The sequence below is a fragment of the Alligator mississippiensis genome, chromosome 3 (assembly GCF_030867095.1).
Source record: "Alligator mississippiensis isolate rAllMis1 chromosome 3, rAllMis1, whole genome shotgun sequence".
Classification (NCBI taxonomy): Eukaryota; Metazoa; Chordata; order Crocodylia; family Alligatoridae; genus Alligator; species Alligator mississippiensis.
In genome coordinates this window covers 288,748,606-288,770,457 of record NC_081826.1, presented here as the reverse complement: position 1 = coordinate 288,770,457, position 21,852 = coordinate 288,748,606, and the positions used below count along the sequence as shown (strand labels likewise).

The window sequence follows — 21,852 nt, the reverse complement described above, 5'->3', positions numbered from 1 at the left end:
CTGCTCACAAGACAGACTTTCTCTTTGAAAATCTCTGTTACAACTCCAACCTTGAAGACAATTAGGTGGTTCAGGAGTAATGGCATGTAAAGAGAGCAAGCCTTCCAGCTCCAGCTGAAATCAATGGTGCACAGCCAACAGCAGCTAGACATGACCAAAAGCTGTTAGCATTTAACAGCTGCCTTATTGCTCATGCTCATGGGAAAGAGCAGATCATCTCAATGAGCGCCCAGAGTGAACAAATCTTCATTTCCAATGGTGGTCTCAACTAGAAGGATCAGTAGCAGCCTTTCAAATAGTTTCATAGATTTCATAGACATTCAAGCTGGAAGGGACCCCGGAGGATGGAGTCCAGCCCCCTGCCCCGTGGACAGGAAGCAAGCAGGGATCACAGGATCCCAGCAAGGTAAGCATCCAAATGTGTCTTGCGCCTCTGGCGGCAGTCTATTCCAAACCTTGGGGGCTCGAACAGTAAAGAAGTTCTTCCTTATGTCCAGCCTGAATCGGTCACGGCGGAGTTTGTGACCATTCAACCTTGTCATCCCTTGGGGTGCTCTGGTGAACAAACGTTCCCCCAGATACTGGTGGTCACCCCTGATAAACTTATAGGTGACCACCAGATCACCTCTGAGCCTGCGCTTTTCCAGGTTGAATAGCCTTGTAACACTCAGCCTCTCATCCTAAGGTCTATTTTCCTGACCTCTGTTTGTGCACGTGGCTCTCCTCTGCACTCTCTCAAGCTTCTCCACATGCTTTTTGAATTGTGGAGCCCAAAACTGGATGCAGTACTCCAGCTGCGGCCTCACCAAGGCCAAATACAATGGAAGAATGACGTCCCGAGATTTGCTTGAGAGGCATCTATGGATGCAAGCCAGCGTTTTGCTCACTTTACTAGCCACAGCATCACACTGTAGGCTCATGTTCATCTTGTGGTCAATCATGACCCCCAAGTCCCTTTCATCTGTAGTGCTAGCCAGCGTAGCACTGCCAAGCCTATAAGCATGCTGCAGGTTTTTCCTCCCAAGGTGGAGAACCTTGCATTTTTCGGTGTTGAACATGATCAGGTTCTCGTCCGCCCATTTCCTGAGCCTGTCAAGATCTGCCTGGATTACCCTCCTATCCTCAGGTGTGGATGCTTTACCCCAGAGTTTACTGTCGTTGACAAACTTGGCCAGTCCGCTTCTGACACCAATGTCCACATCACTGATGAAGGTGTTAACCAGTATAGGTCCAAGGACAGAGCCTTGAGGGACCCCACTGGTGACCGCGCATCACAACGACTGGCTTCCATCAACCACTGCCCTCTGGGTCCTACCACGGAGCCAATTCCCCAGCCAGCGGATTGTGGTGAGGTCTGGCTAACTGTGGCCTCGTTTTGCCAAGAGGTGATCATGGGATACCAGATCAAAGGCTTTTAATTCAAGATATACAACATCAATCTCTTCCCCCTTGTCCAGGTGATAGGTCACCTGGTCATAAAAGGAAATGAGATTGGCGAAGCAAGACCTACACACAACAAACCCAAGCTGGGTATGTGGCAGAAGGCCAACTCTGTTTCTCCCCATAAACTCTGCTCTGTGACAATTTGGTTAGGATGGGCCCAGCAGAGGACACACACCTTACCCTCTCTTACCTGAGCTGGATACATTCCTGAGGGAGGCGGGAAACCTGCTCCCTCTGCCTACGTGACTGGCATCACATACCTGGGTGAGGGGCTTGGGCTCCCCGGGGAGCTAGGAACTGCCAGTCTGCCCAGCAACTAGTGACTCATTTCAAATTGGCTGGCTGACAGCCAACAGGTGCTGGCCTCCATTGGACCAGGTAAATGAGTTCACAAGGGATATATATAAGTCAAGGACTGCCCAGGAGGAGGGGGCAGCAGCCATGAGAAAGGCTCAGAGAGAGAGAAGAGCTGGACCATCTGAAACTTGCTCTCTCTCTCTCAACACTCATGATCAAGGAAGTGCCTGCCTCCAGAGGGAATCTCCACCTGCCTCTGGATGATACCTGTGAGTAAGCTACCTGAGATCTAACCAGATACATAGCTTGCAGCAACTCAGATGCGTGATCAAAGGCTGCCCAGCCACGGGAGTTTGCTGTATGGGATTTCTCTGATATTGCGCTACCCTGTACCCTATTCCAACCCTACCCCTTGTAACCAATAAAGTTCTCCTTTGTACCTAGTGTGGGAGACTTATTGGGAGTGGGTCTAGATTATGCTTTGGGGTCCTCTTGGTTCGGCTGACTAAGGGAGATCGCTACTTGTGCTTCTGACTGAGGGAAACATCCCAACTTCTTGAAGTGAATCAAGTACCCTTGAGGGCTAATAGGCCTGTGTTTCCCAGGGTGCGCAGAGCCAGAATCAAGTCCAGCCCTGGGTGGTGGCAGTGTTACCCCCAGGCTAGCGGGTGTGCTCCAGGAAGGGGGTCAGACAGACGTGAGGCGCCCCCAGGGAGGCACTCGGAGCCTGGAAGGTGGTCGGGTGCAGTGAGGTGGGTGGCTCAATGCAGGAGCGCCCCGTACTGGCCCGCCACAGGGTCTCCCTCAGTATACTGCCGTCAGCTAGTCTGTTAAGGATGGCCCCTTTGATAACCTTTTCTAAGACCTTCCCCAGGACAGAGGTCAGGCTGATGGGCCTGTAGTTTGCCGGATCTACTTTCCTCCCTAGTTTGAGCTCTCTAGTGGTGCTTACTGTGTTTCATGCTTTAGAAAACACCACGAATCAGTTAGTGCAGCAGTATAGATTTAGTTAGGCCTAACAAGTAGAGGTGGATCCAGGATTTTGTAAAGGGTGTGTGTAGGAGCAGTGACCAGGTGGCTGCACCCCCGCACCCACCCTCCTCCCCTCGCCGGGGTGGGCAGAACATCCCACAGGAGCTGGGGACTTGATTTTAGTCCTCAAATCAGGTAAGACTGTCTACCCCCCCCCGGTTTGTCATCCCCTCCGTTACCCTCCATGCTCAGTTGTAGCCCCCTCCCCTCTCCACTCATTCACTCCCTCCCTTGCTGCCCAAGGGGTGGGGGAGCTCCAGTCACCCCTGCCCTGCTGCAGCTGGGCTCTGCTGGTGACAGCAACAGTGGTGGTGGTGACAGCAGCAAGGGGTTCCTCATCCCTCAGTCTGTTCTCAAGTGTGCAAGGAACCGGGGGGGATTGGGCAGGGAGGAAGAACCCATCCACTGTTGCTGCTGCCACTGTCCCTGGCAGAGCCTGGTCTTGTGTAGCCTGGATGGCAGCTGGCAGAAGTGGCTCTCCTCCACCCCAGGGCAGCTGGCTGCAGTGGCAGCAGCAGCAGGAGGGGATCTGCCACTGAGCAAGGAGGAGGGAGGGAAAATGCTTAATGATCTAGGGACTTATCCCATCCTGTGGGAGCAGCAGCCAGGTCTGAAAGGTGGGGAGGAGGTAACCATGGGAGGAAGGGAATACAACTGTGCCACTCACCCCCTCTGAATATGCCCCTGCTTACAAGATGTGTGAAGAGATGCTAAACAAGGATGTGTGTCATCCAGCCGTGGTTTCTTCAGAAAGATTATTATATAAAGCAGGAGAAGATGGAACATGCTCCTAATAGCATATGAAGAAGTCGGGATTAAGCTATACAGGCAGGGAAGTTTCAATTGCCATGTGCCCACCTGTTACATCGCGGAGGATTTGATTATATCTGGCATCTTTCACAAAACACCATATTTAGTGAAAGAGTTTAGGGGTAAGAGTTATACCCCAGTTTGTAACTCTTATGTTCCATGAAAAAAATTTCACCATGCAGTTCTTAACCAAATTATCCAACTCTGAAAATGGTTCTCCAAAAGAGCTCTAACTTACACCATGCCTACACTGCACGCAGACAGCACAGGAGAAACCCAATAGATACCTTCTTGAGAAGATCCTTCTCCTTAACGTAAGCATCCTCTATAATTTTCCTTTCACTATGGGCTTTCTTGAGTTCCAGCTGGAGGCTCTCAATCTCTTCTTGCAAATCAACAAGCTGGTTGCCATCCCCCTGGTTCTGCTGGTATCGCTCCAGTTCCTTCTTCAGCTTCTTCATCTCGGTAGAGTGGGCAGAGGTAAGTGCTGAGAGTTGCTCATTCAGCAGCTTGTACTCTTTGTTCTGCAAGCCACGACCCCCAGAAAAAAGACAAAAGGAAAGCATAACATTAGAAGAATCAGTGCACGTGCTGCAAAAGGGAAAAAAAAAAAAACACAAAACCCTTCATGTGGTAGAGGAACTACACTTTAAATGACAAACACTTCAGTGTGAATATAAGGGTCCCATTCCTAATCAAATGACATCATTTTAAATTGACTTTAGGCTTCACAGAAATATTAGTATGGGATGTTTCCTAACAATTCTACAAACATTTATGAACTTTGCTGAACTAGGAATAAATGCAAACATGTGTCACTTTGTGTAACAGAGAAAGTGAAGTACATTTATCCAATAGTTTCAAAACTAGCAGCGCTGCTTAATGCAATTGGATTGCAGTATTGTCTTTTGCAATACAGCCTTTTATTCTCAGCCCTTATGCCCGCAGAAACCTGCTTTGACAACAAACTAGAACCTAATTGCAGGCTGGAGCAGAGAGCTCCCTCAAAACCAGCTCCAAGTCACACCACTGGGACGTGGTAGCTCAATTAGACCTTTTTCTCTTGTTCAGTTTTGTTTTCTCTGCCTCTGCTGGCAAATACTCATTTCAGTGATTTCCGCTAAAGAGTTTGAGACCTGAAAATTCACTACACTTGGTTGATGTACGTACCATAGTTCAAATCAAAGTTGATGGAAATGACAAGCTGTAAAAATTCCTCGATTGGGTCTACAATCAGTCACAAAATAAAATGTTCCCCTCACCCCTGCAAATTCACAATTAACAGTCACATATCCTTCTTTGCTGCAGAGCCTAGTATACCTTTACTAACATTATGCAGCTCTTCCTCAGACAACCAAAAAATAAGTTAACTCCAAGATATTTTTTCTTTTTTCCAGTTTTGGCAACTGATTTGCAAATTCTCTGTATTACTTTAAACTAGGTTCAAGCTCTTTTTTTCCTGCACTTTTTTTTAAAGTAGGTTTATTTGGTTTTCTTGTTTGTCTGGTTTTTAATCTATATGCAGTCTACTTTGGAAATAACAGGAATGCTAATTTTTGTTTTCCAGGATTTTCCTGCAGGACATACCACCAAAAGTGGGCATTTGGGATCTCTCTCCAAGCTTCACTTCCTGGAGTCGGGTGACTAGTGTCTGATGAAGTGGACTGTTGCCTATGAAAGCTCATGGCTCTCTGAAACAGTTAATTTCTAGAAGTCCCACCCTACACTGCCTCCTGACAAGATAACATGAAAATCTCATTTTGTGCTTGTTTAACACACACACTTTTTCTGCCTCAAATGGCTGTGGAGAAGAGTTTGCAACTCTGAAGTCCTAAAAGCTTAAAAATCAGAAAGCAAATATAAAAATAAGAAAAATCATTACTCTTTTAAAACCCAAACATTTGGAGACCTAACTATTGCTCAATGTTTGGGTGCGATGTGGCTGGAATAGATATTAAAGCTTTAAACAGACTCAGTTTTCAGGATGGTCATTCAGCATTTATGTTCAATAGGTACTAATGAAACCAAACCCACAAAGGGTAAAGTCAAGACTTCATCCAGAGTTAGAAAGTCTGGCGAAAAAAAAAAAATCTGTTCCTTTCTCAAGAGCTCAGCTTTCACTATCTTAGTTCCTATGTCATCGCAGATTGTTTCAGACTAGGTCACATCTTATAAAATCTACGCCTGTACCAATGCATGGCAAGCCCTGTTATGTGACAGTTATTTTGTTTCAGAGCCCCCTAACCCAGCTCACAAACAACAAAGGCTAGGAAATGAATTGCCTTTCTTTTACCTACTCCCATGTTCCAACTTTTATGCCAGGCTTGAATTTCCAGTGTCAAAAAACAAAGGAAAAAAAATACCCCCCCCCAACTCTTAACTCTTTTTCAGATGAGTGGCTTGTCTGTGGGGGGTGCAGCTCCTGCCACTACACGCACCCCAGAGGGGCATGGGAGGCATGTGACCCCAGATCTGTATGTGGGTGAGGGCAGGCTGCTGCTGCGGGTTGGGTCCAGGGCAGCACCAAGCTCTTCCCGGCAGCGGTCTGGGCCAGGCTGTGTTCGGGGCAGGTGGCAGCAGTGTTGGCAGAGGGCTACAAGGCGGGCTGCAGCCACCCCAAAATTCACCGTAGCCCTCCTCCCAGCACCACTGCTTGCCCCGAGTGCAACTTTGCTGAGAGCTCCCACCTACACCCCGTCCCGGCTGTGCAGCGCCTGCCCCTGCCCCAGCCCCTCCCTCACCGCTGGGGCCTCAATCTGCACCCCCCCCCCACACCCCTTCCCTCACAACAGACTTACCAGCCGGACCTGGTTGCTCTCCAAGCTGCCGGGCTGCACGCCTGACAGCACACATGCACAAGGCATTTATTGGCAACATTGGGCATATCAGCCAAAAAAAGCCAACTGCCAATACTGTCAATTTTCCTTACATCGGTGCCAATGTATCAATGCACCTCTAGTCATTAATTCACACTATCTGTAGCAGAAAGCCCCTTTTCCTCTTGCCTGCAGTTGCTCTCCCCTCCTTGGATATGTTTTTCTTCTTCTACCTTTTCTTCCTTCCTCTTTCTTTCACTTTAAGACAAGGAATTGTGTTTTGAAATTTGTATGTGTGCATTTTGTATCTCCCCTTGTATTTTGGTATTTTTATCTATTTGTGTGCCATGGCATTACTTTTGTAGCTTATATTTTATACTCCTCACCTTTCAACTAAATGTGTTTAGTTTCATAAGTAAGTTATACATTGTAACAATGTTAACAAGGGCAGGAATCAAACTGCCTTTCCCTGTATCAGGCTGGCCCCTAAAAGAGTGAGTGAATCAGCGATTGAATGTGTAACATGGTAGCAGGCAGCAATTAACACCTAAGGAAACTGCAGATCAACCAATAGAAGCTCTAAACATCACTGATCAAGGGCTAGAAGCCCTGGCCTGAGTTAATCAACACTGGGGACCAACTTTTGGGCTGAATATCTCCAGATCGACCGCTCCCAGAGCCCTATTCAAAATTCAAAGGACTCCCAAACTTGCACGTACATGCGGACGACCCCTGGGGCTGACAAATGCCATCCAGTAGCCACCGAGGGGGGGAAGCCCCACAAGGGTCAACAACCCCTGGATTGGGCAAACCTGAAAACTGGGTAGTCACCAAAGTCTGCTAAGGACAGATAAAAAGCAGTGAAAAGTGACCTTCAGTGGCACCCTCTTGATCTCCAACTTGACCAGCTCCCAACCTGTCCAGCCAGAAGGACCAGCCAGTGACCCCCTTCTGGAAGATAACACCACACTGAAAGAAGCCTCAACGACAGACTCCAGCACCTGTGGGATAGGGATACCTGACTCTTGTAGCTTGTGTGCATGCGTGCGTGCGTCAGCCCCAAGGTTTATGTTTTAACTCATTACAGTGTTTCAATCCGCCTAATAAACCAGAATTTTAAGGATCCCGAGTTGGACATTTGTAGCCAACATATCAATCTCCCAGATTGCTTTCAATAGTCACCAGGAGATTGATGCCAATTCTGGTAGACTCCCAGCCAATCCGGGAGGGTTGGCATTCGCAACTCTATGAGGAAGGGATAAAACCCATCTCAAATGACAGAGTAAAGGGAGAGTTAACAGGTTATGATAAATATTCTCCTTAAGTTGCTCCCTCTAAAGACCCCTGCAACTGCTCTAAATTGAGGAAGACAACAAGAAATTGTTTTTTAGATATATTGGGAGTTAAAGGGAGGCCCAGGGAGGAATAGGACCTCTGCTAAATGGGCAGAAACAATTGGTGACAGACAGGGGGGACAAGGCTGAACTCCTCAACGAGTTCTTTGCCTCAGTGTTCCTAAGTGAGGGGCACAACAAGTCTCTCACTGGGGTTGTACAGCGGCAGCAGCAAGGCGCCAGACTGCCATGCGTAGACCCTGAGATGGTGCAGAGTCACTTGGAAGAACTGGATGCCTTTAAGTCGGCAGGCCCGGATGAGCTCCATCCGAGGGTGCTGAAGGCACTGGCCAACATCATTGCAGAGCCACTGGCGGGAATATTTGAACGCTCATGGCACACGGACCAAGTCCCGGAGGACTGGAAAAGGGCTAACGTGGTCCCCATTTTCAAGAAGGGGAGGAAGGAGGACCCGGGCAACTATAGGCCAGTCAGTCTCACCTCCATCCTTGGCAAAGTCTTTGAAAAAATTATCAAGGCTCACATTTGCGAGAGCCCGGCAGGGCAAATTATGCTGAGGGGAAACCAGCACGGGTTTGTGGCGGGCAGATCGTGCCTGACCAATCTAGTCTTCTTCTATGACCAGGTTACGAAACGCCTGGACACAGGAGGAGGGGTGGATGTCGTATACTTAGACTTCAGGAAGGCCTTCGATACGGTATCCCACCCCATACTGGTGAACAAGTTAAGAGGCTGTGATGTGGATGACTACACAGTCCGGTGGGTGGCGAATTGGCTAGAGAGTCGCACCCAAAGAGTCGTGGTGGATGGGTCGGTCTCGACCTGGAAGGGTGTGGGCAGTGGGGTCCTGCAGGGCTCGGTCCTTGGACCGATACTCTTTAATGTCTTCATCAGTGACTTGGACGAGGGAGTCAAATGTACTCTGTCCAAGTTTGCAGATGACACAAAGCTATGGGGAGAAGTGGACAAGCCGGAGGGCAGGGAACAGCTGCAGGCAGACCTGGATAGGTTGGACAAGTGGGCAGAAAACAACAGGATGCAGTTCAACAAGGAGAAATGCAAAGTGCTGCACCTAGGGAGGAAAAATGTCCAGCACACCTACAGCCTAGGGAATGACCTGCTGGGTGGCACGAAAGTGGAAAGGGATCTTGGAGTCCTAGTGGACTCCAAGATGAACATGAGCTGGCAGTGTGACGAAGCCATCAGGAAAACCAATGGCACTTTATCGTGCATCAGCAGATGCATGATGAATAGGTCCAGGGAGGTGATACTTCCCCTCTATCGGGCGCTGGTCAGACCGCAGTTGGAGTACTGCGTGCAATTCTGGGTGCCGCACTTCAAGAAGGATGCGGATAACCTGGAGAGGGTCCAGAGAAGGGCAACTCGTATGGTTAAGGGCCTGCAGACCAAGCCCTACGAGGAGAGACTAGAGAAACTGGACCTTTTCAGCCTCCGCAAGAGAAGGTTGAGAGGCGACCTTGTGGCTGCCTATAAGTTCATCACGGGGGCACAGAAGGGAATTGGTGAGTATTTATTCACCAAGGCGCCCCCGGGGGTTACAAGAAACAATGGCCACAAGCTAGCAGAGAGCAGATTTAGACTGGACATTAGGAAGAACTTCTTCACAGTTCGAGTGGCCAAGGTCTGGAACGGGCTCCCAAGGGAGGTGGTGCTCTCCCCTACCCTGGGGGTCTTCAAGAGGAGGTTAGATGAGTATCTAGCTGGGGTCATCTAGACCCAGCACTCTTTCCTGCTTATGCAGGGGGTCGGACTCGATGATCTATTGAGGTCCCTTCCGACCCTAACATCTATGAATCTATGAGGAGTTGAAACTTCTCTAACAGCACAGATGTCCCCACAGACATCCAGACAGAAGCAAAAGCTCTGTCAGTGAGATAAGGAGCTGCCACAAATTACCTCCGCCTCCCAAACCTACCTGCAAAGGCTCTTGAGAAGACAGCACACTCCTCAACGAGGACATTTCCATGCAAGTTCCAGAAATGAGATCCTCTCAGCAAGTGACAGACATTTCAATCCACGTTAAGAACCAAGGGATGCTTTTGTTCCCTCTCTCATTCAGCTGTCAGACAGCAGAGCATTCACTTTCATCAAGGGCGCGTGAATCTCCTAAGTCAGACACACTTGAACCAGCTTTACTTCAGCTAGTTCTGGCACCAAGAGCAGCAAAGCTGAAGGCCACCTACCACACTACACGCCTGAAACCCATGGTCCCTTTCTCTATAACTGGAGTCCAATCTTGCTAGCATGCCTGTGATCAGACAGAACTTCACCCCTTTAAAGGGGAAGGGCAGTTGCCACTCAGGAGGCACAAATGTACATATAGCCAAAGCTACACATATCTGGCACTGGGTGACTGAAGCATAAAAAAAAGTTGCCTGCCAGTACTAAATCACACCCCTCTAAAGACCAGCAGTGCACATATACAAAACCATAGTGCAGAGAGCACTTCATAGACAACTATCCCCAAGGGATGAATGCCAGGCACCTATTCTACATCTAAGATTTATCTTTTAGGATACAACATGGAAGGACAATTGCTAAAGTGCAATGGGCCCAATGTGGATCTCTCTCACGAGACAAACTGAAGTCCTTATCCCTTCCACACACACTCCCTGTCTAGCTCAGGCACTGAACTAAATGGGGCTTCATTCCACAGACTGTAGATTTCAAACTGCAGTGGTTGTACAATTAGAGTTTTTAACCTTTGCAAAAGAAAATGCTCCTAAGCCTCAACTGGAAGGTTAATGCTGCAGATCCATATTTGCCCACAGGCTAATGTTGCAGAAAAAGAAACATGTCTGACTAGTCATGGAGGAGAAAAAGGATTCAACTGAAACCCTCCAATTTACCTACAGCCATCTGAGAGATTTTCAAAACCTTTTGTGACTGCAGGGTGGAAGCTGTAGAGCAGTAAGTGCTGTTAGTGGGGTACTTAAGGGAAAATGTTGCGAGGGACCACCATCAAAACGAGCAGATCAGAACAACTTGACAAGCACTGAAATTAAGTTCCTGTAGAACTCCGCTTCAGAAACTTATTGGTCCCTTCAAAGCAATAAGGAACAGAGATCCCAGTGAAACCTGTCTTTCCTGAATAAACGGCTAGGAAGGGCTTGCTGGACAAAGTAATGAGTATTACAGGCAGTAATTCTTTCCTCCAAGGTGCAGCAAAATCCAACTTCAATAAAGAGGACAACTTCAGGAATTCAGCAAAAGATTCAAGGAGCCCAAGTCACAGCCCAGTAAATATTACCATTTATCAAGAGCCCAGGTCACCTATAGGGAAAAATATAATTCCCAACTGAATGTTAACTTGAGTATTTGTTGGCTTTTCTGGCTGTGAATTCTGACATGAGCTGGAAATCTTTTTTTCTTTCCTGTGATCTGTACATGCTTTTTCTGGTAGTAAATAAAAACTAGCTACTGAGGAAGACCACAACTGTTTCTAGCACAGAGCTTGGTTTGGCAGGAGTCTTCTCCTATATCAAGGGTGCTCAATGTAAGGCCTGCGGAGCCATAACATCTGGCTCACAGGGCTCCTCCATGGGACAGAAACTTGGTAGCAGCGAGCAGTGAAAGCTCCAAGCAGCTGGCTCTATCCTCACTCAGGTCACTGCCTGCGCACTGGGATTAGGGCTGGGCCACCACCACAAATCCAGATCAGGCCAGGCTGTTCCCTACCCCCAACCTACACACCCAGATTGGGCTCACCCAGCTCTGCCCTCCTCCCTCCCCATGTCTGGATAGGGACAAAGTTGCTTCCTCCCCATCTCCCTGTATCCAGATAGGGTCCCCCCCCAATCCTGGTCCCAATCCAGATACTCCTCTTCCCCTACCCTCTGCACATCTGGATTGCAACCACTCTGCTCCCTCCCCCACATGTGGAGCAAGGCTGCCCTGCCCTGTCCCACCCCACCCCTGCCCCGTGTATCTGGACTGGGACCAAGACTGGGCTGCTTCCCCCTGCTATCCCCACACATCCAGATTGGAGCCACTCAGCTCCACCCCAAGCGGACAAATCAAGGTCAGGGTGCGCAACCACCACAGCTGGATCGACCAGATGTGGCCTGCAAAGGAACATGGCACCACCCATCTGACCTGTGGGACAAAAAAGCTGGGCATCACTGTCCTTGATCATGGGAAACCCCAACACTGGTGATCTGTCTCAGTTACAGTTCTTTAGCTCCAGTTCAGTGTAATGTTGAAGTTAAAGGAGAAGCTTTTAAAAGTAAAAACAAGCTCCCTGTTTTTTCTGTTCCTCTGGCATGGTATCTAGTTTTAATCTATGGGCTGCAAAAGAAGATGCGGGATCAGTATTCAAAGTTGGATGACTAGTGAAGACTACCAATTCTGCATTTAGACAGTCAAAACTCATAATACCTATTTTGGGCACTTACGCACGGGTGTAAGAGGTCAGAGCTGGTACTTCTGTTTTAAAGTTGGACTCAGGGACTAGATACCCTGCTATCAGTGGTGCACACATTGAAACTAGTTGGACCATGGGGCTAATTGCTGGATAGCTTGATTTTAAGAAAAGCACATATTAATTTGCTATCTGCCCCAATCCTGGTGCAACCAACCATCACAAAAAGTGCGAGGAGATTTAAAACTTCAAGGAAACCTTTCACATGATATGTATGATTTACAGATGTGCCCCAAACAGAATGATAAATGGTAATTACTAAGCAAGTGATGCCAAACACATCAGGCACCACCTTTATATACAGAAACCAGAAAAACAGCTGTTTACCTGAAATTGTACCAAGAACAAGTATGAGTAAGTCGCTGAGGAGGAGGAGGAGCAATCAGAGGGAAAAAATTATCCTGACCTGCAAGAGGGAAGGTTTTTTTAGGACGATGTCTTTCATTGGACCAACTATGTAGCTGGGATAGAAACAGACAGGCTTTTGAATGCAAGACATTATTCCTCAGATCTGATCATAAAGCACACATGCCGGATATCTGCTCTGACTTGATTAAACACATGTATTCAGCGTCCCCACACTTCCAAGTGGCAGCAGGGGTGCTTTAACTAAAGCTCATGAAACCCCCACTGCCATTTTGAAGCGCAGGATGCTGAATACACATGATGCTGTGGGCGCTTTAGTTAGAGTGGCTCCCGGAGCTGCTCTATTTAAAGTACTCCTCCCTGCACCCTGGAGCACTTGTAAAATGCCCAAAGAGCCAGGAACAACACAAATGTATATTTTAATAGTGTACCATTAATAGGAATTTTGTCATTGATTTAATAGATTCATAGATTCCAGGGTTGGAAGGGACCTCAGTGGGCCATCTAGTCCGACCCCCTGCCCCTGGCAGGGATGAAAAGGGTCACCAAACCTAGGGTCATGTGATCCCAGCCAGGTGCCTGTCCAGTCTCTTCTTGAAGACCCCCAAGGACAGGGCAAGCACCACCTCCCTTGAGATCCCATTCCAGAGCCTAGCAACCCTCACCGTGAAGAACTTTTTTCTAATGTCCAGTCTAAACTTTCTCTCCAGTAGCTTATGGCCATCATTCCTCGTTATTCCAGGGGGTGCCCTGGTGAACAGATCATCACCTACTTTGTGCTGATCCCCACTTATTAATTTATACGCTGCCACAAGGTCCCTTCTCAGCCCGCTCTTGGAGAGGCTGAAGAGGTTAAGGTCCCTTAGCCTTTCCTCATAGGGCCTTCCCTGCAGGCCTCCAATCAGATGAGTGGCTCTTCTTTGGACCCTCTCCATGTTGTCCGCATCCTGCTTGAACTGCACTGTCCAGAACTGGACACAGTACTCCAGCTGCAGCCTGACCAGTGCCGCGCAGAGGGGCAGAATCACCTCCCAGGACCTGTTTGTGAAGCACCTATGGATGCACGACAAGGTGCGATTGGCTCTGCCGACTGCTTCATCACATCGGTGACTCATGTTCATCCTGGAATCAGAGACTCCAAGATCTCTTTCTGCCTCAGGTGATGCTGAGAAGGTCGCCCCCCAGCCTATAGGTATAATGGCAGTTTTTCTTCCCTAGGTGCACACCCTGCACTTGTCCTTATTGAATTGCATCCTGTTGTTCTCTGCCCACTTCCCCAACCTGTCAAGGTCAGCCTGTTTCAATGGAAACAAAATCCGGTCATCTGGATTCTCTTCAGTACTTGCTCTAGAAATACTCATATTGAACCACAGAGTCAAAAACACACTGTAAAAGGCATTGCTTTCAATTTAGTAGGAGAAAAAACCCCTTGAACTATTATTACTTGCCTTTTCATAAGCATTTAATTTCATTTCTACCCAGGAGAACTTTTACAATCTTTTCTCCTATGCCCAAAGAAGGCTGTTTGTGCCCAAAAGCTTGCAATTAAAGATTTTTTTATTTTTATTTTTTTGCAAAGATCTAGTTGGTCTTATAAAAGATATCACCTCTACCACGAGTTCTGATTCCTTTTGCCTCTAGATCAACACAGCTACAACCTGGATACCTTAAGACCTGGGCATCTGTCAAAGTCACACCAATGCGACTTGCAATATATTTTTTGTTAAAGAGATGGCTGGTCAGAAATAATAAATAAACCAAATGTCTTCAAAGTGATTGTAAGCTGTGTATTTATTCAATCCAATTGGCTGCCAAATAAAATAACTCCCAGAACATATGGTACAGTGCACTGGAATGCAGCAGGGGTTTTTTTGCATTACAGATGTTTATAAAGCAGGAAGCTTAAGAGAAAAAGTATCTGTTTTTTGCCTTTTAAAATAAGGCAAAAATTTCATCTGAAGTCTTATTTTGATTCTTGCTATTCTGGATTTTCAAGCTCCTGGCTTGAAATTGCCCACTTCCATTTTTCTCCTCTGAACCTATAGTTTTCAGAAATATTGTCTTCCAGTTATATGACCTCTGGCCCCGAGTTCCAGAAAATGATTTCATCATTGCACACCTTTATGACCGTACACAGCAATGCTCTGACGCTAGGCGTCACAGAAGGTCAATCTTTATATGTGAACATAGTGAAATGAGCATTTCCTGTGCTGCATTTTTGTTGAAAAATGTAGTGAAATCTGGTTCGTGGTAATTATGTGTAAACAAGATGTCTCTACAACCTGAGCAGTAGCATTTGCTGCAATCTTTTTTGGTCACCTATCAAATCTTCTGCTTTATTCAGTGACATTTTTAAAGTATGCTAACCAGTAATTTCTTAGCATCTGAAAAAATACTGAGATCATTTTATCAAGGAAGTTTACAAGTAGATCCCAGGTGATGACTGGGAAAGCTTGGTTGGACCTACACACGAAATTTAAATGACCAAATTAAAGTAACAGTACATCTTACACAAGAATGCAAGATTGTGACTGGGACCATGCAAAATAAAGCAATCCCAACTGATTGCATCTCCTGTGCTAGTTGCAAGTGTACCCAATGTTTTATTATGCTAAACCATTCATAAATAACTGCATCTCCCTATGTGACCGTATCCTCCTTGTTGACACATCTTCCCTTGACTAAGGAATATTTCTCGGAACAGGCATTCAATGTCTGTTTGGGGGTTTGCAAATGCCTCCATAGACCATCACTGGTTCAGAATATTTTGGGTTCTGCCCCACTGTTAAAACAACTACCCCGAACAGTGTCCTGTAATCAATGCCCCAAGGTATTCCACTCAGTCAATCAAGACCTGTCCCATTTATGTGTAACCTCCCGACTGATCAAACAACTCACAAAAACAAGTTTCACAACTGAATGACCCAAAACAGGATCTGAGCAGTTAGCAATTGTAATATGATGTTCCCTCCCTACCTGCTTTGTTTGGATTTTAAATCAACCAACTATCAAGAAGGAATGCTTTGAAACTATACAACTGAAGAGTATAAGAACGAAACAGTTGCTGGCAAAACCTGCCTCAAGAGGAAAGAAAATCACTCAAGAACACAATAGCAGCAACTAAGCACCCAGCTCTTTTCAGGCTATGCATCCACACCTTGGAGGAAGCTGTATGGATTCATATATTTCTAGGGTCAGAAGGGACCCATTAGATCATTGAGTCTGACCCCCTGCTCTGGGCAAGAAAGACAAGCACCTGGTTGGGGGTCACTTGACCCCAGCCAGGTGCTTGTCTAATCTCCATTTAAACACCTCCAAGGTAAGGGAAAGCACCACCTCGCTTGGAAGCCCATTCCATATTTTTGCAGCCCTCACCATAAAGAATTTCTTTCTGATGTTCAATCTGCTCTCCTTCATTTTATGGCTGTTTCTAGTAAGCCTGTTGTCATGTTAACCCTGAAGTGTACTAGCTAAGATCCCATTCTTTTGATAACACCAAGGCAGTAGAAGGCCTTTGATGTCAACTGACTTGAATTCTACCTTTTGCATCTTTACTTCCCTTCCCACCCCAAATGCAGTGGGGAAGGAACAAACCAGATAGACCTTAGAGTATGTCCTGAGCCAGTCATCAAATATGTCTTGGCAAACCCAGGAAAGGGAGCTACCTGCAGGGGTCAGGACCCTTTACTGAGAATATCATACTTGAAGCTGCTGGATCTACTTGCTCAAGGGCAAACATCCACCATAAAGTAATTTGAAGACAGCAGCACTAAGGTAGGTATATCCCATGAGAAAGGCTTTATGGTGAATTGCAAAATGAACCTCAGCCATAATTAACTGGTAGTCAGTGCAAAAGGTGTAACGTACTGCCTATAGTAGTTGCAATATTTGCATGTTGCTAAGGCATAAGCAAATGCAGACCTCTGTTACATAAAAGGAGACAGGTATTAATATATTCTGCCCGTGTGATAAAACAAAAGACCTACACAGAACCAAGCTTGTACCAACAGAGTATGGGACATACCTGTTCATCTACCTTCCTCTGAAGCTGAACCACCTTGTTCTCCATGCCAATATTGAGTCTCTTTAAGTGCTCTGCTGATCGCGCCTCTATCTTCAGTGCCTTTAGCTCTTGCTTGGCCTTCATGCGCCTGTAGTAGCACTGGAGAACCACAGTGGCACACCTGAGGCGTAGAAAGTGTTTACGAGCCAGCCAAGCCCGGGAGTGTTTCTGGATGATGGTAGCCTTGTGCTCCAAGAGTATCTAGGAAAAATAAAGTGCGTTAATTCAAGAGGCATTAGTGAAAAATGAGGATACACTGAAGCATAGAACAAAGCTGCCCTGGGCTGATAACTGTCCCTATCAAACAAACTGAATAGCACAACTCTATTTCCTATGTCTCTCTCTTTCACCCCAAGGTTTAAAGTAGCAATTCCTCAAACCAACATTTTCTAAGAAAATAATCACAGGCATGATAAATAATAATCTAATGACTGCTATTTTAGAGGGTCTTTAGTCCTTTTCACATTTTCTGTTTTGAATGGCTCCTGTAATTATGCTATCCTACCACTTCAGACACTAAAGTACTTATTCTCACATGACCACGTGGTGCCACGTTCCCCTCCTGGAAATTGCAGCAGTGAGACACAGAGAGATCAAGGCCCAAATCTACAAAGGTAGCTGAATGTTGCAAAGCTGACATGTTGCAGCTAACTTTCAGGCACCTGGATTAAAGTACAGCATCCATACCCCCTCAGACAGGTGCCTGAGCTTCATATACAATACATAGTGGGAGAGTCAGGCATCTCAGACAAGCCTGGAAGGGTTAAGCCAGAGAGGGAGCATGACTGGGCACTGCTAAGACGCTCATCATGGAGAGGGGAGTCCTGGGTTTTGGTCCCAGTTCACAAAATCGATTTATTTAAAAGATTGTGACAAGGCATGTGCAAAATAGAACTGCAGGTACCTAAAGGGTTTTACTGGCAAATATTTGTAGGTGCAGACAGGGTTAGAGAGGGGGTTTGGATCCAATAGTTACATTCATACTTTAGGCTTTAAGTTCTTTTGTTTATCTGGATTCAAGCAACATGTCCAAGTCACACACTGAACCTGCATCACAGAATCATAGAAATCAAGGGCTGGAAGGGACCTCAAAAGATCATCAAGTCCAATCCCCCAGCTCTGGGCAGGAATACTACTGAGATCAAGTGATCCCAGCAAGGTGTCTGTCCAGTCTCCTTTTGAAGCCTTCCAAGGTTGGGGACTGCACCACCTCCTCAGGAAGTCTATTCCAGAGTCTGGTCACCCTTACTGTAAAGAAGCTCTTTCTTGAATCCAACCTGAAACCATCCTCCAACAGTTTATGGCCATTGTTCCTTGTCCTCCCCTGGGGCACACTAGTGAACAGTTCCTCCCCCAGCTCCTGATATTCACCCCTTACATACCTACAGATGGCTGCCAAGTCCCCCCTCAGTCTTCTCTTCCCCAGGCTGCACAGTCCCAGATCCCTTAGTCTTTCCTCTTAAGGTCTGTCTGTGGTGGAGGAAGAAATGAACCTGGGTCTCCCACATGGCACCCATCTGCTCTGTGCTCCTGAGGGAGCCCTGGCACCCAGCTTGTTGGACTTGCAAAGGACTTTTTCTATACCTCCCCTCACCCCACACACACCTCGTCTACCCAGAACTAAGCAGAAGAAAAGTTTAATAGGCATCTCAGGCTGTACATTCCCCGGTCCCAGTATGGGAGGCCTATTTAAACTTGATTGACTACAACTCGGTTGCCAGGTTAGGGAATGCTGAGGCAAGGGACCGAGTCAGAGGGGGTACAGGTGACATTTGAACAATGGTTAAGGGTTCATCACAGCATCCAGCCCATTGGAGCCCTGACCACAAATGCTGTCATACTTTTCCTGGGATGACTGGTGAAAGTCCTCCCCACAACATTTATAAAGTATAAAGTACTCCAAGTAATCCCCTTGAGTCTGTTAAAAGACTACAGTAAAATCTGAGAGTCATGCTAAGCTGAGGCTTATTCGCAACAGGTAGAATACAAAACACTTATGCTGACTTCACAGTGCAAGCATGGCCAAGCCAGCTGAGAAGAAACAATGTGGTATCCCTTCCAGTATATTGTCTATATTCATAATAATTTCAAGCTGGCTCCTAGGTGTCTGGTTACTCCTTAAAAACTTAAATGTTCTTCCTGGTTGTTAATCAGTTTCTTGAGATGTTCCAAACCAGATAACCCCTTGTCACTGAAAAAAGTAATTCATTTAAATTTAAACTGTTTATATAACAGGATTTTCCCTGTCAATTATGGTTTGGGACCCTCTTGATTTACACAATTAAAAGAACGCTTTGAAAAGGCTGGACTAAGGGTATAAGAAAGCTGTAAAGCAGCAAACAGTGTGCTTCAAGTGAGAGAAATCTCTGACACCATCTGCTGTTGTTCTCAAGAAACTGGGAGAAACAGATAGTCTCCCTTCAAGGATCCTGCCGGAAACTTTGCTGGTCAACAAATCACCCGAGTGTTTTGGAATGGCGAGATCCCAGCTCTCACTCTCTCTCTTTCTCCCTCTTTCGCTGTCTTTTTCTTTTTCTCTCTAGGCATAGCTTTCTGAACCTACATTGTATTAGTTAAGCTTGAGCTAGGTTTCCCCAAATACTCAATTAAACCAGGGTAATATTGTAATTGTTTTTGTTTGTTTTCCCTTGCAAGTCTATTACTATTAGTACCATTATAAATTTCATATACTTAGCAATAAATAACTTTTTTAGTCAAACTGGTGATAACTGGGTGTGTTTTTCCTTCTCTACTTCCCCTGCCCCACTTGCTCTGCAGCAATGCTTCTTTTACCTAAACCAAAAAATCCCTGTGAAGCCCAGAAATACTGTGGTGTCTACTCATCAAGAGGCTACCACTATTAGGACAGTTAGGGCAAAAGATTGGGATGTGCTGAGTTTGAGACATGTAAGGGGATCAGCTTGTACAGGCTGATTGACCCAGTTTGGCTCAGACGTGCCCTAATGAACTGAATGCTGGCCCATGAAGGTGTCAGCTAGACACCCAGCCAGATTTGGAGGTAGTCTGTTCACCTGCGTGCTTATGTCTGACTGTATTTTACTGTTACCTTAAACTGATTCCTGGCATAAGAGTGTCAGCCTGTACATGCCGATCAACTCAGTGTGTGTGGGTGGTATGAGACCGATTTGGCGGCTGGAGGAACACAGCCCCACTGAACCCGAGTTCTGCAACATAGCTCCATTGGGGGTCAGGACTTGCAGAAGGGAGAGATACAGCTCCATATAGAAACACAAGTAACACAAGCAGCACATTGACAGAATTGCAAAGACCCTAAAAATGTATCCCTAATAAATGAGCACACCCCAAGGTGATGGGCAAATCTAGTAACACATCTCTGGCTAGTGCTAAACAACTATCATTTTTCCTCATGGAGCCCTTCCTTTGGCTCAAACTCCACATTTATAGAAGTGACACAAGTCCATTGACTTGGAGAGCTTTGGATGAAGTTCTTCATGCTCACAAAAGATTCAGATGTCCTGGTGCCCAAAGCCATCTGATTGTTCACAGAGCAAATACAGAATATACAACTGTCATCTATGTACCTTTACTCTGACCTGAAGAAATAACTAGTACATTTTGAGCTTGGTCAGTTCATTCTTGACCTCATTCCTACACCCCCAACAGATACAATTTTTTTCAAATACCCGTGCTTAAACTGCTTCTATGAAGTCCAAACTCTAAATGGACTTATTTGCCCAACTCCTTTCCATGTGCTGTACATGTCCACTCTGCGACCACAGTTTCATAGTTGGTAGGGTTGGAAGAGACACGCGAGCAGATCATCAAGTCCAACCCCCTGCCACGGGCAGAAAAGAATACTGGGGTCAAACGACCCCGGCTAGGTGATTGTCTAGCCTCCTTTTGATGACCCCCAGGGCTGATGTTTAAAAATTGAACCTCTACTATACTAATTTGTTTTATTGTGTCCACTGACTGCTTTGTAGTCACATGGACTTGCCAACATATGGCAAAAGTCTCGTTATCCTTTCAATGACACGCGTTGCTGAGTAGGCTTTGATTTTTCTGAAAGTGACTCAGTTTTACATTATAAAGATTATTTTTAATTGAGATGTTTAATAAAAAATGTGCATGTGGCAATGTATTACAATATGGATAACCTGTAAGCAAAATTCTGCTTAAAGGTCACATGACTTTACAACCATTTTTCTTGTAACACTTCATTCCTACAAACTTATCAAGCTCAGTCAAGTAAAACTTATTTTCTTGCATTTCCAGCTAATTTTTCCAAATCTGATCTTTAATATACAGCATTCAGCTTCAAACAGGAGCCCCAAAGTTTTCCTACACTGAACTATGCTGCAGTCATTTAAGAAATAAAATAGACGGAGTCCAAAGCATTAGGACTGCTCAGTTGTCCCCGGAAAGCAGCACTGCACAAACTTCATAGAATTTCTGTAACATCCAAGAGCTTGCGTATACTTGCAAGCTAATCTGGAATGAGGGAGCATGTGAATTTGAAGCATAACTCTTCTGAAACAATTTTGTGCACAAACAAGCCCTTGGCCTTGACCTGCAGCCATCCTGTAAGTTTGAATCTTGCCTCATGAACAGAGACTGCCAAGGACACCAAGTTTCATCAAGTATATTGTGGTCTAGAGACATGGATGGCTAATCATAATGAACTAGTGAGAAAGCTTCTGAAGTCATTTTGTGACTTAAAAATCAAAGTTTACACTAATATTTTCAGAGGATGATAGGGGAATATGGGGACAATGCTGCAAAATATAGCTTTGGTTACATATCAGGATTCGTAACTGAACTATTCCAGTTTCCAGCAGGGGTTGGCAATCTGTGGCCTGTGGGCTAGATCTAACCTATAAAATCATTAGCTCTGGTCCATGGATGTGAGGCTTCATCAGCATTTGGCAGGGTAGGAAGGCACTTGCCTCTGACTCGGGCTGGGTCATTCCAGCCCACGGCCAGAAAAAGTTGCCTACCCCTACTTTATAGGTATTCAGATTCCAGAAGCCTGCTTTGTACCAAGTCTTCAACACTTAATTTTTGAGGTTTGAGACCAACAAAATAGATAATTAAAAATTCATGTTTTTGAATGGTGCTAGAAGAAAAAAAAAAAGCCCTGAAGATGGACACCCCCAATCTATAAAACCAATGTTGCACAAGCAATAACAAGGAACATTTCCATTCCTGCTCCACTGCAGGGGCTCAAGCGGAGGTCCGTCTCAGAAG

The 21,852-nt window shown here is 46.0% G+C and overlaps 1 protein-coding gene across 1 annotated transcript in view; it reads right to left on the bottom strand.

Annotated features, from left to right (window-relative positions):
• MYO5B (myosin VB) overlaps nucleotides 1-21,852 on the bottom strand; it is a 404,810-nt gene that overhangs the window by 76,726 nt on the left and 306,232 nt on the right. Inside the window, exons 21-22 of the mRNA XM_014593958.3 lie at nucleotides 16,585-16,824; nucleotides 3,870-4,106 (exon numbers count right to left, since the gene is read on the bottom strand). Of these exons, the coding sequence (XP_014449444.1) occupies nucleotides 3,870-4,106; nucleotides 16,585-16,824 (477 nt within the window). The remainder of the gene's footprint in view (nucleotides 1-3,869; nucleotides 4,107-16,584; nucleotides 16,825-21,852) is intronic.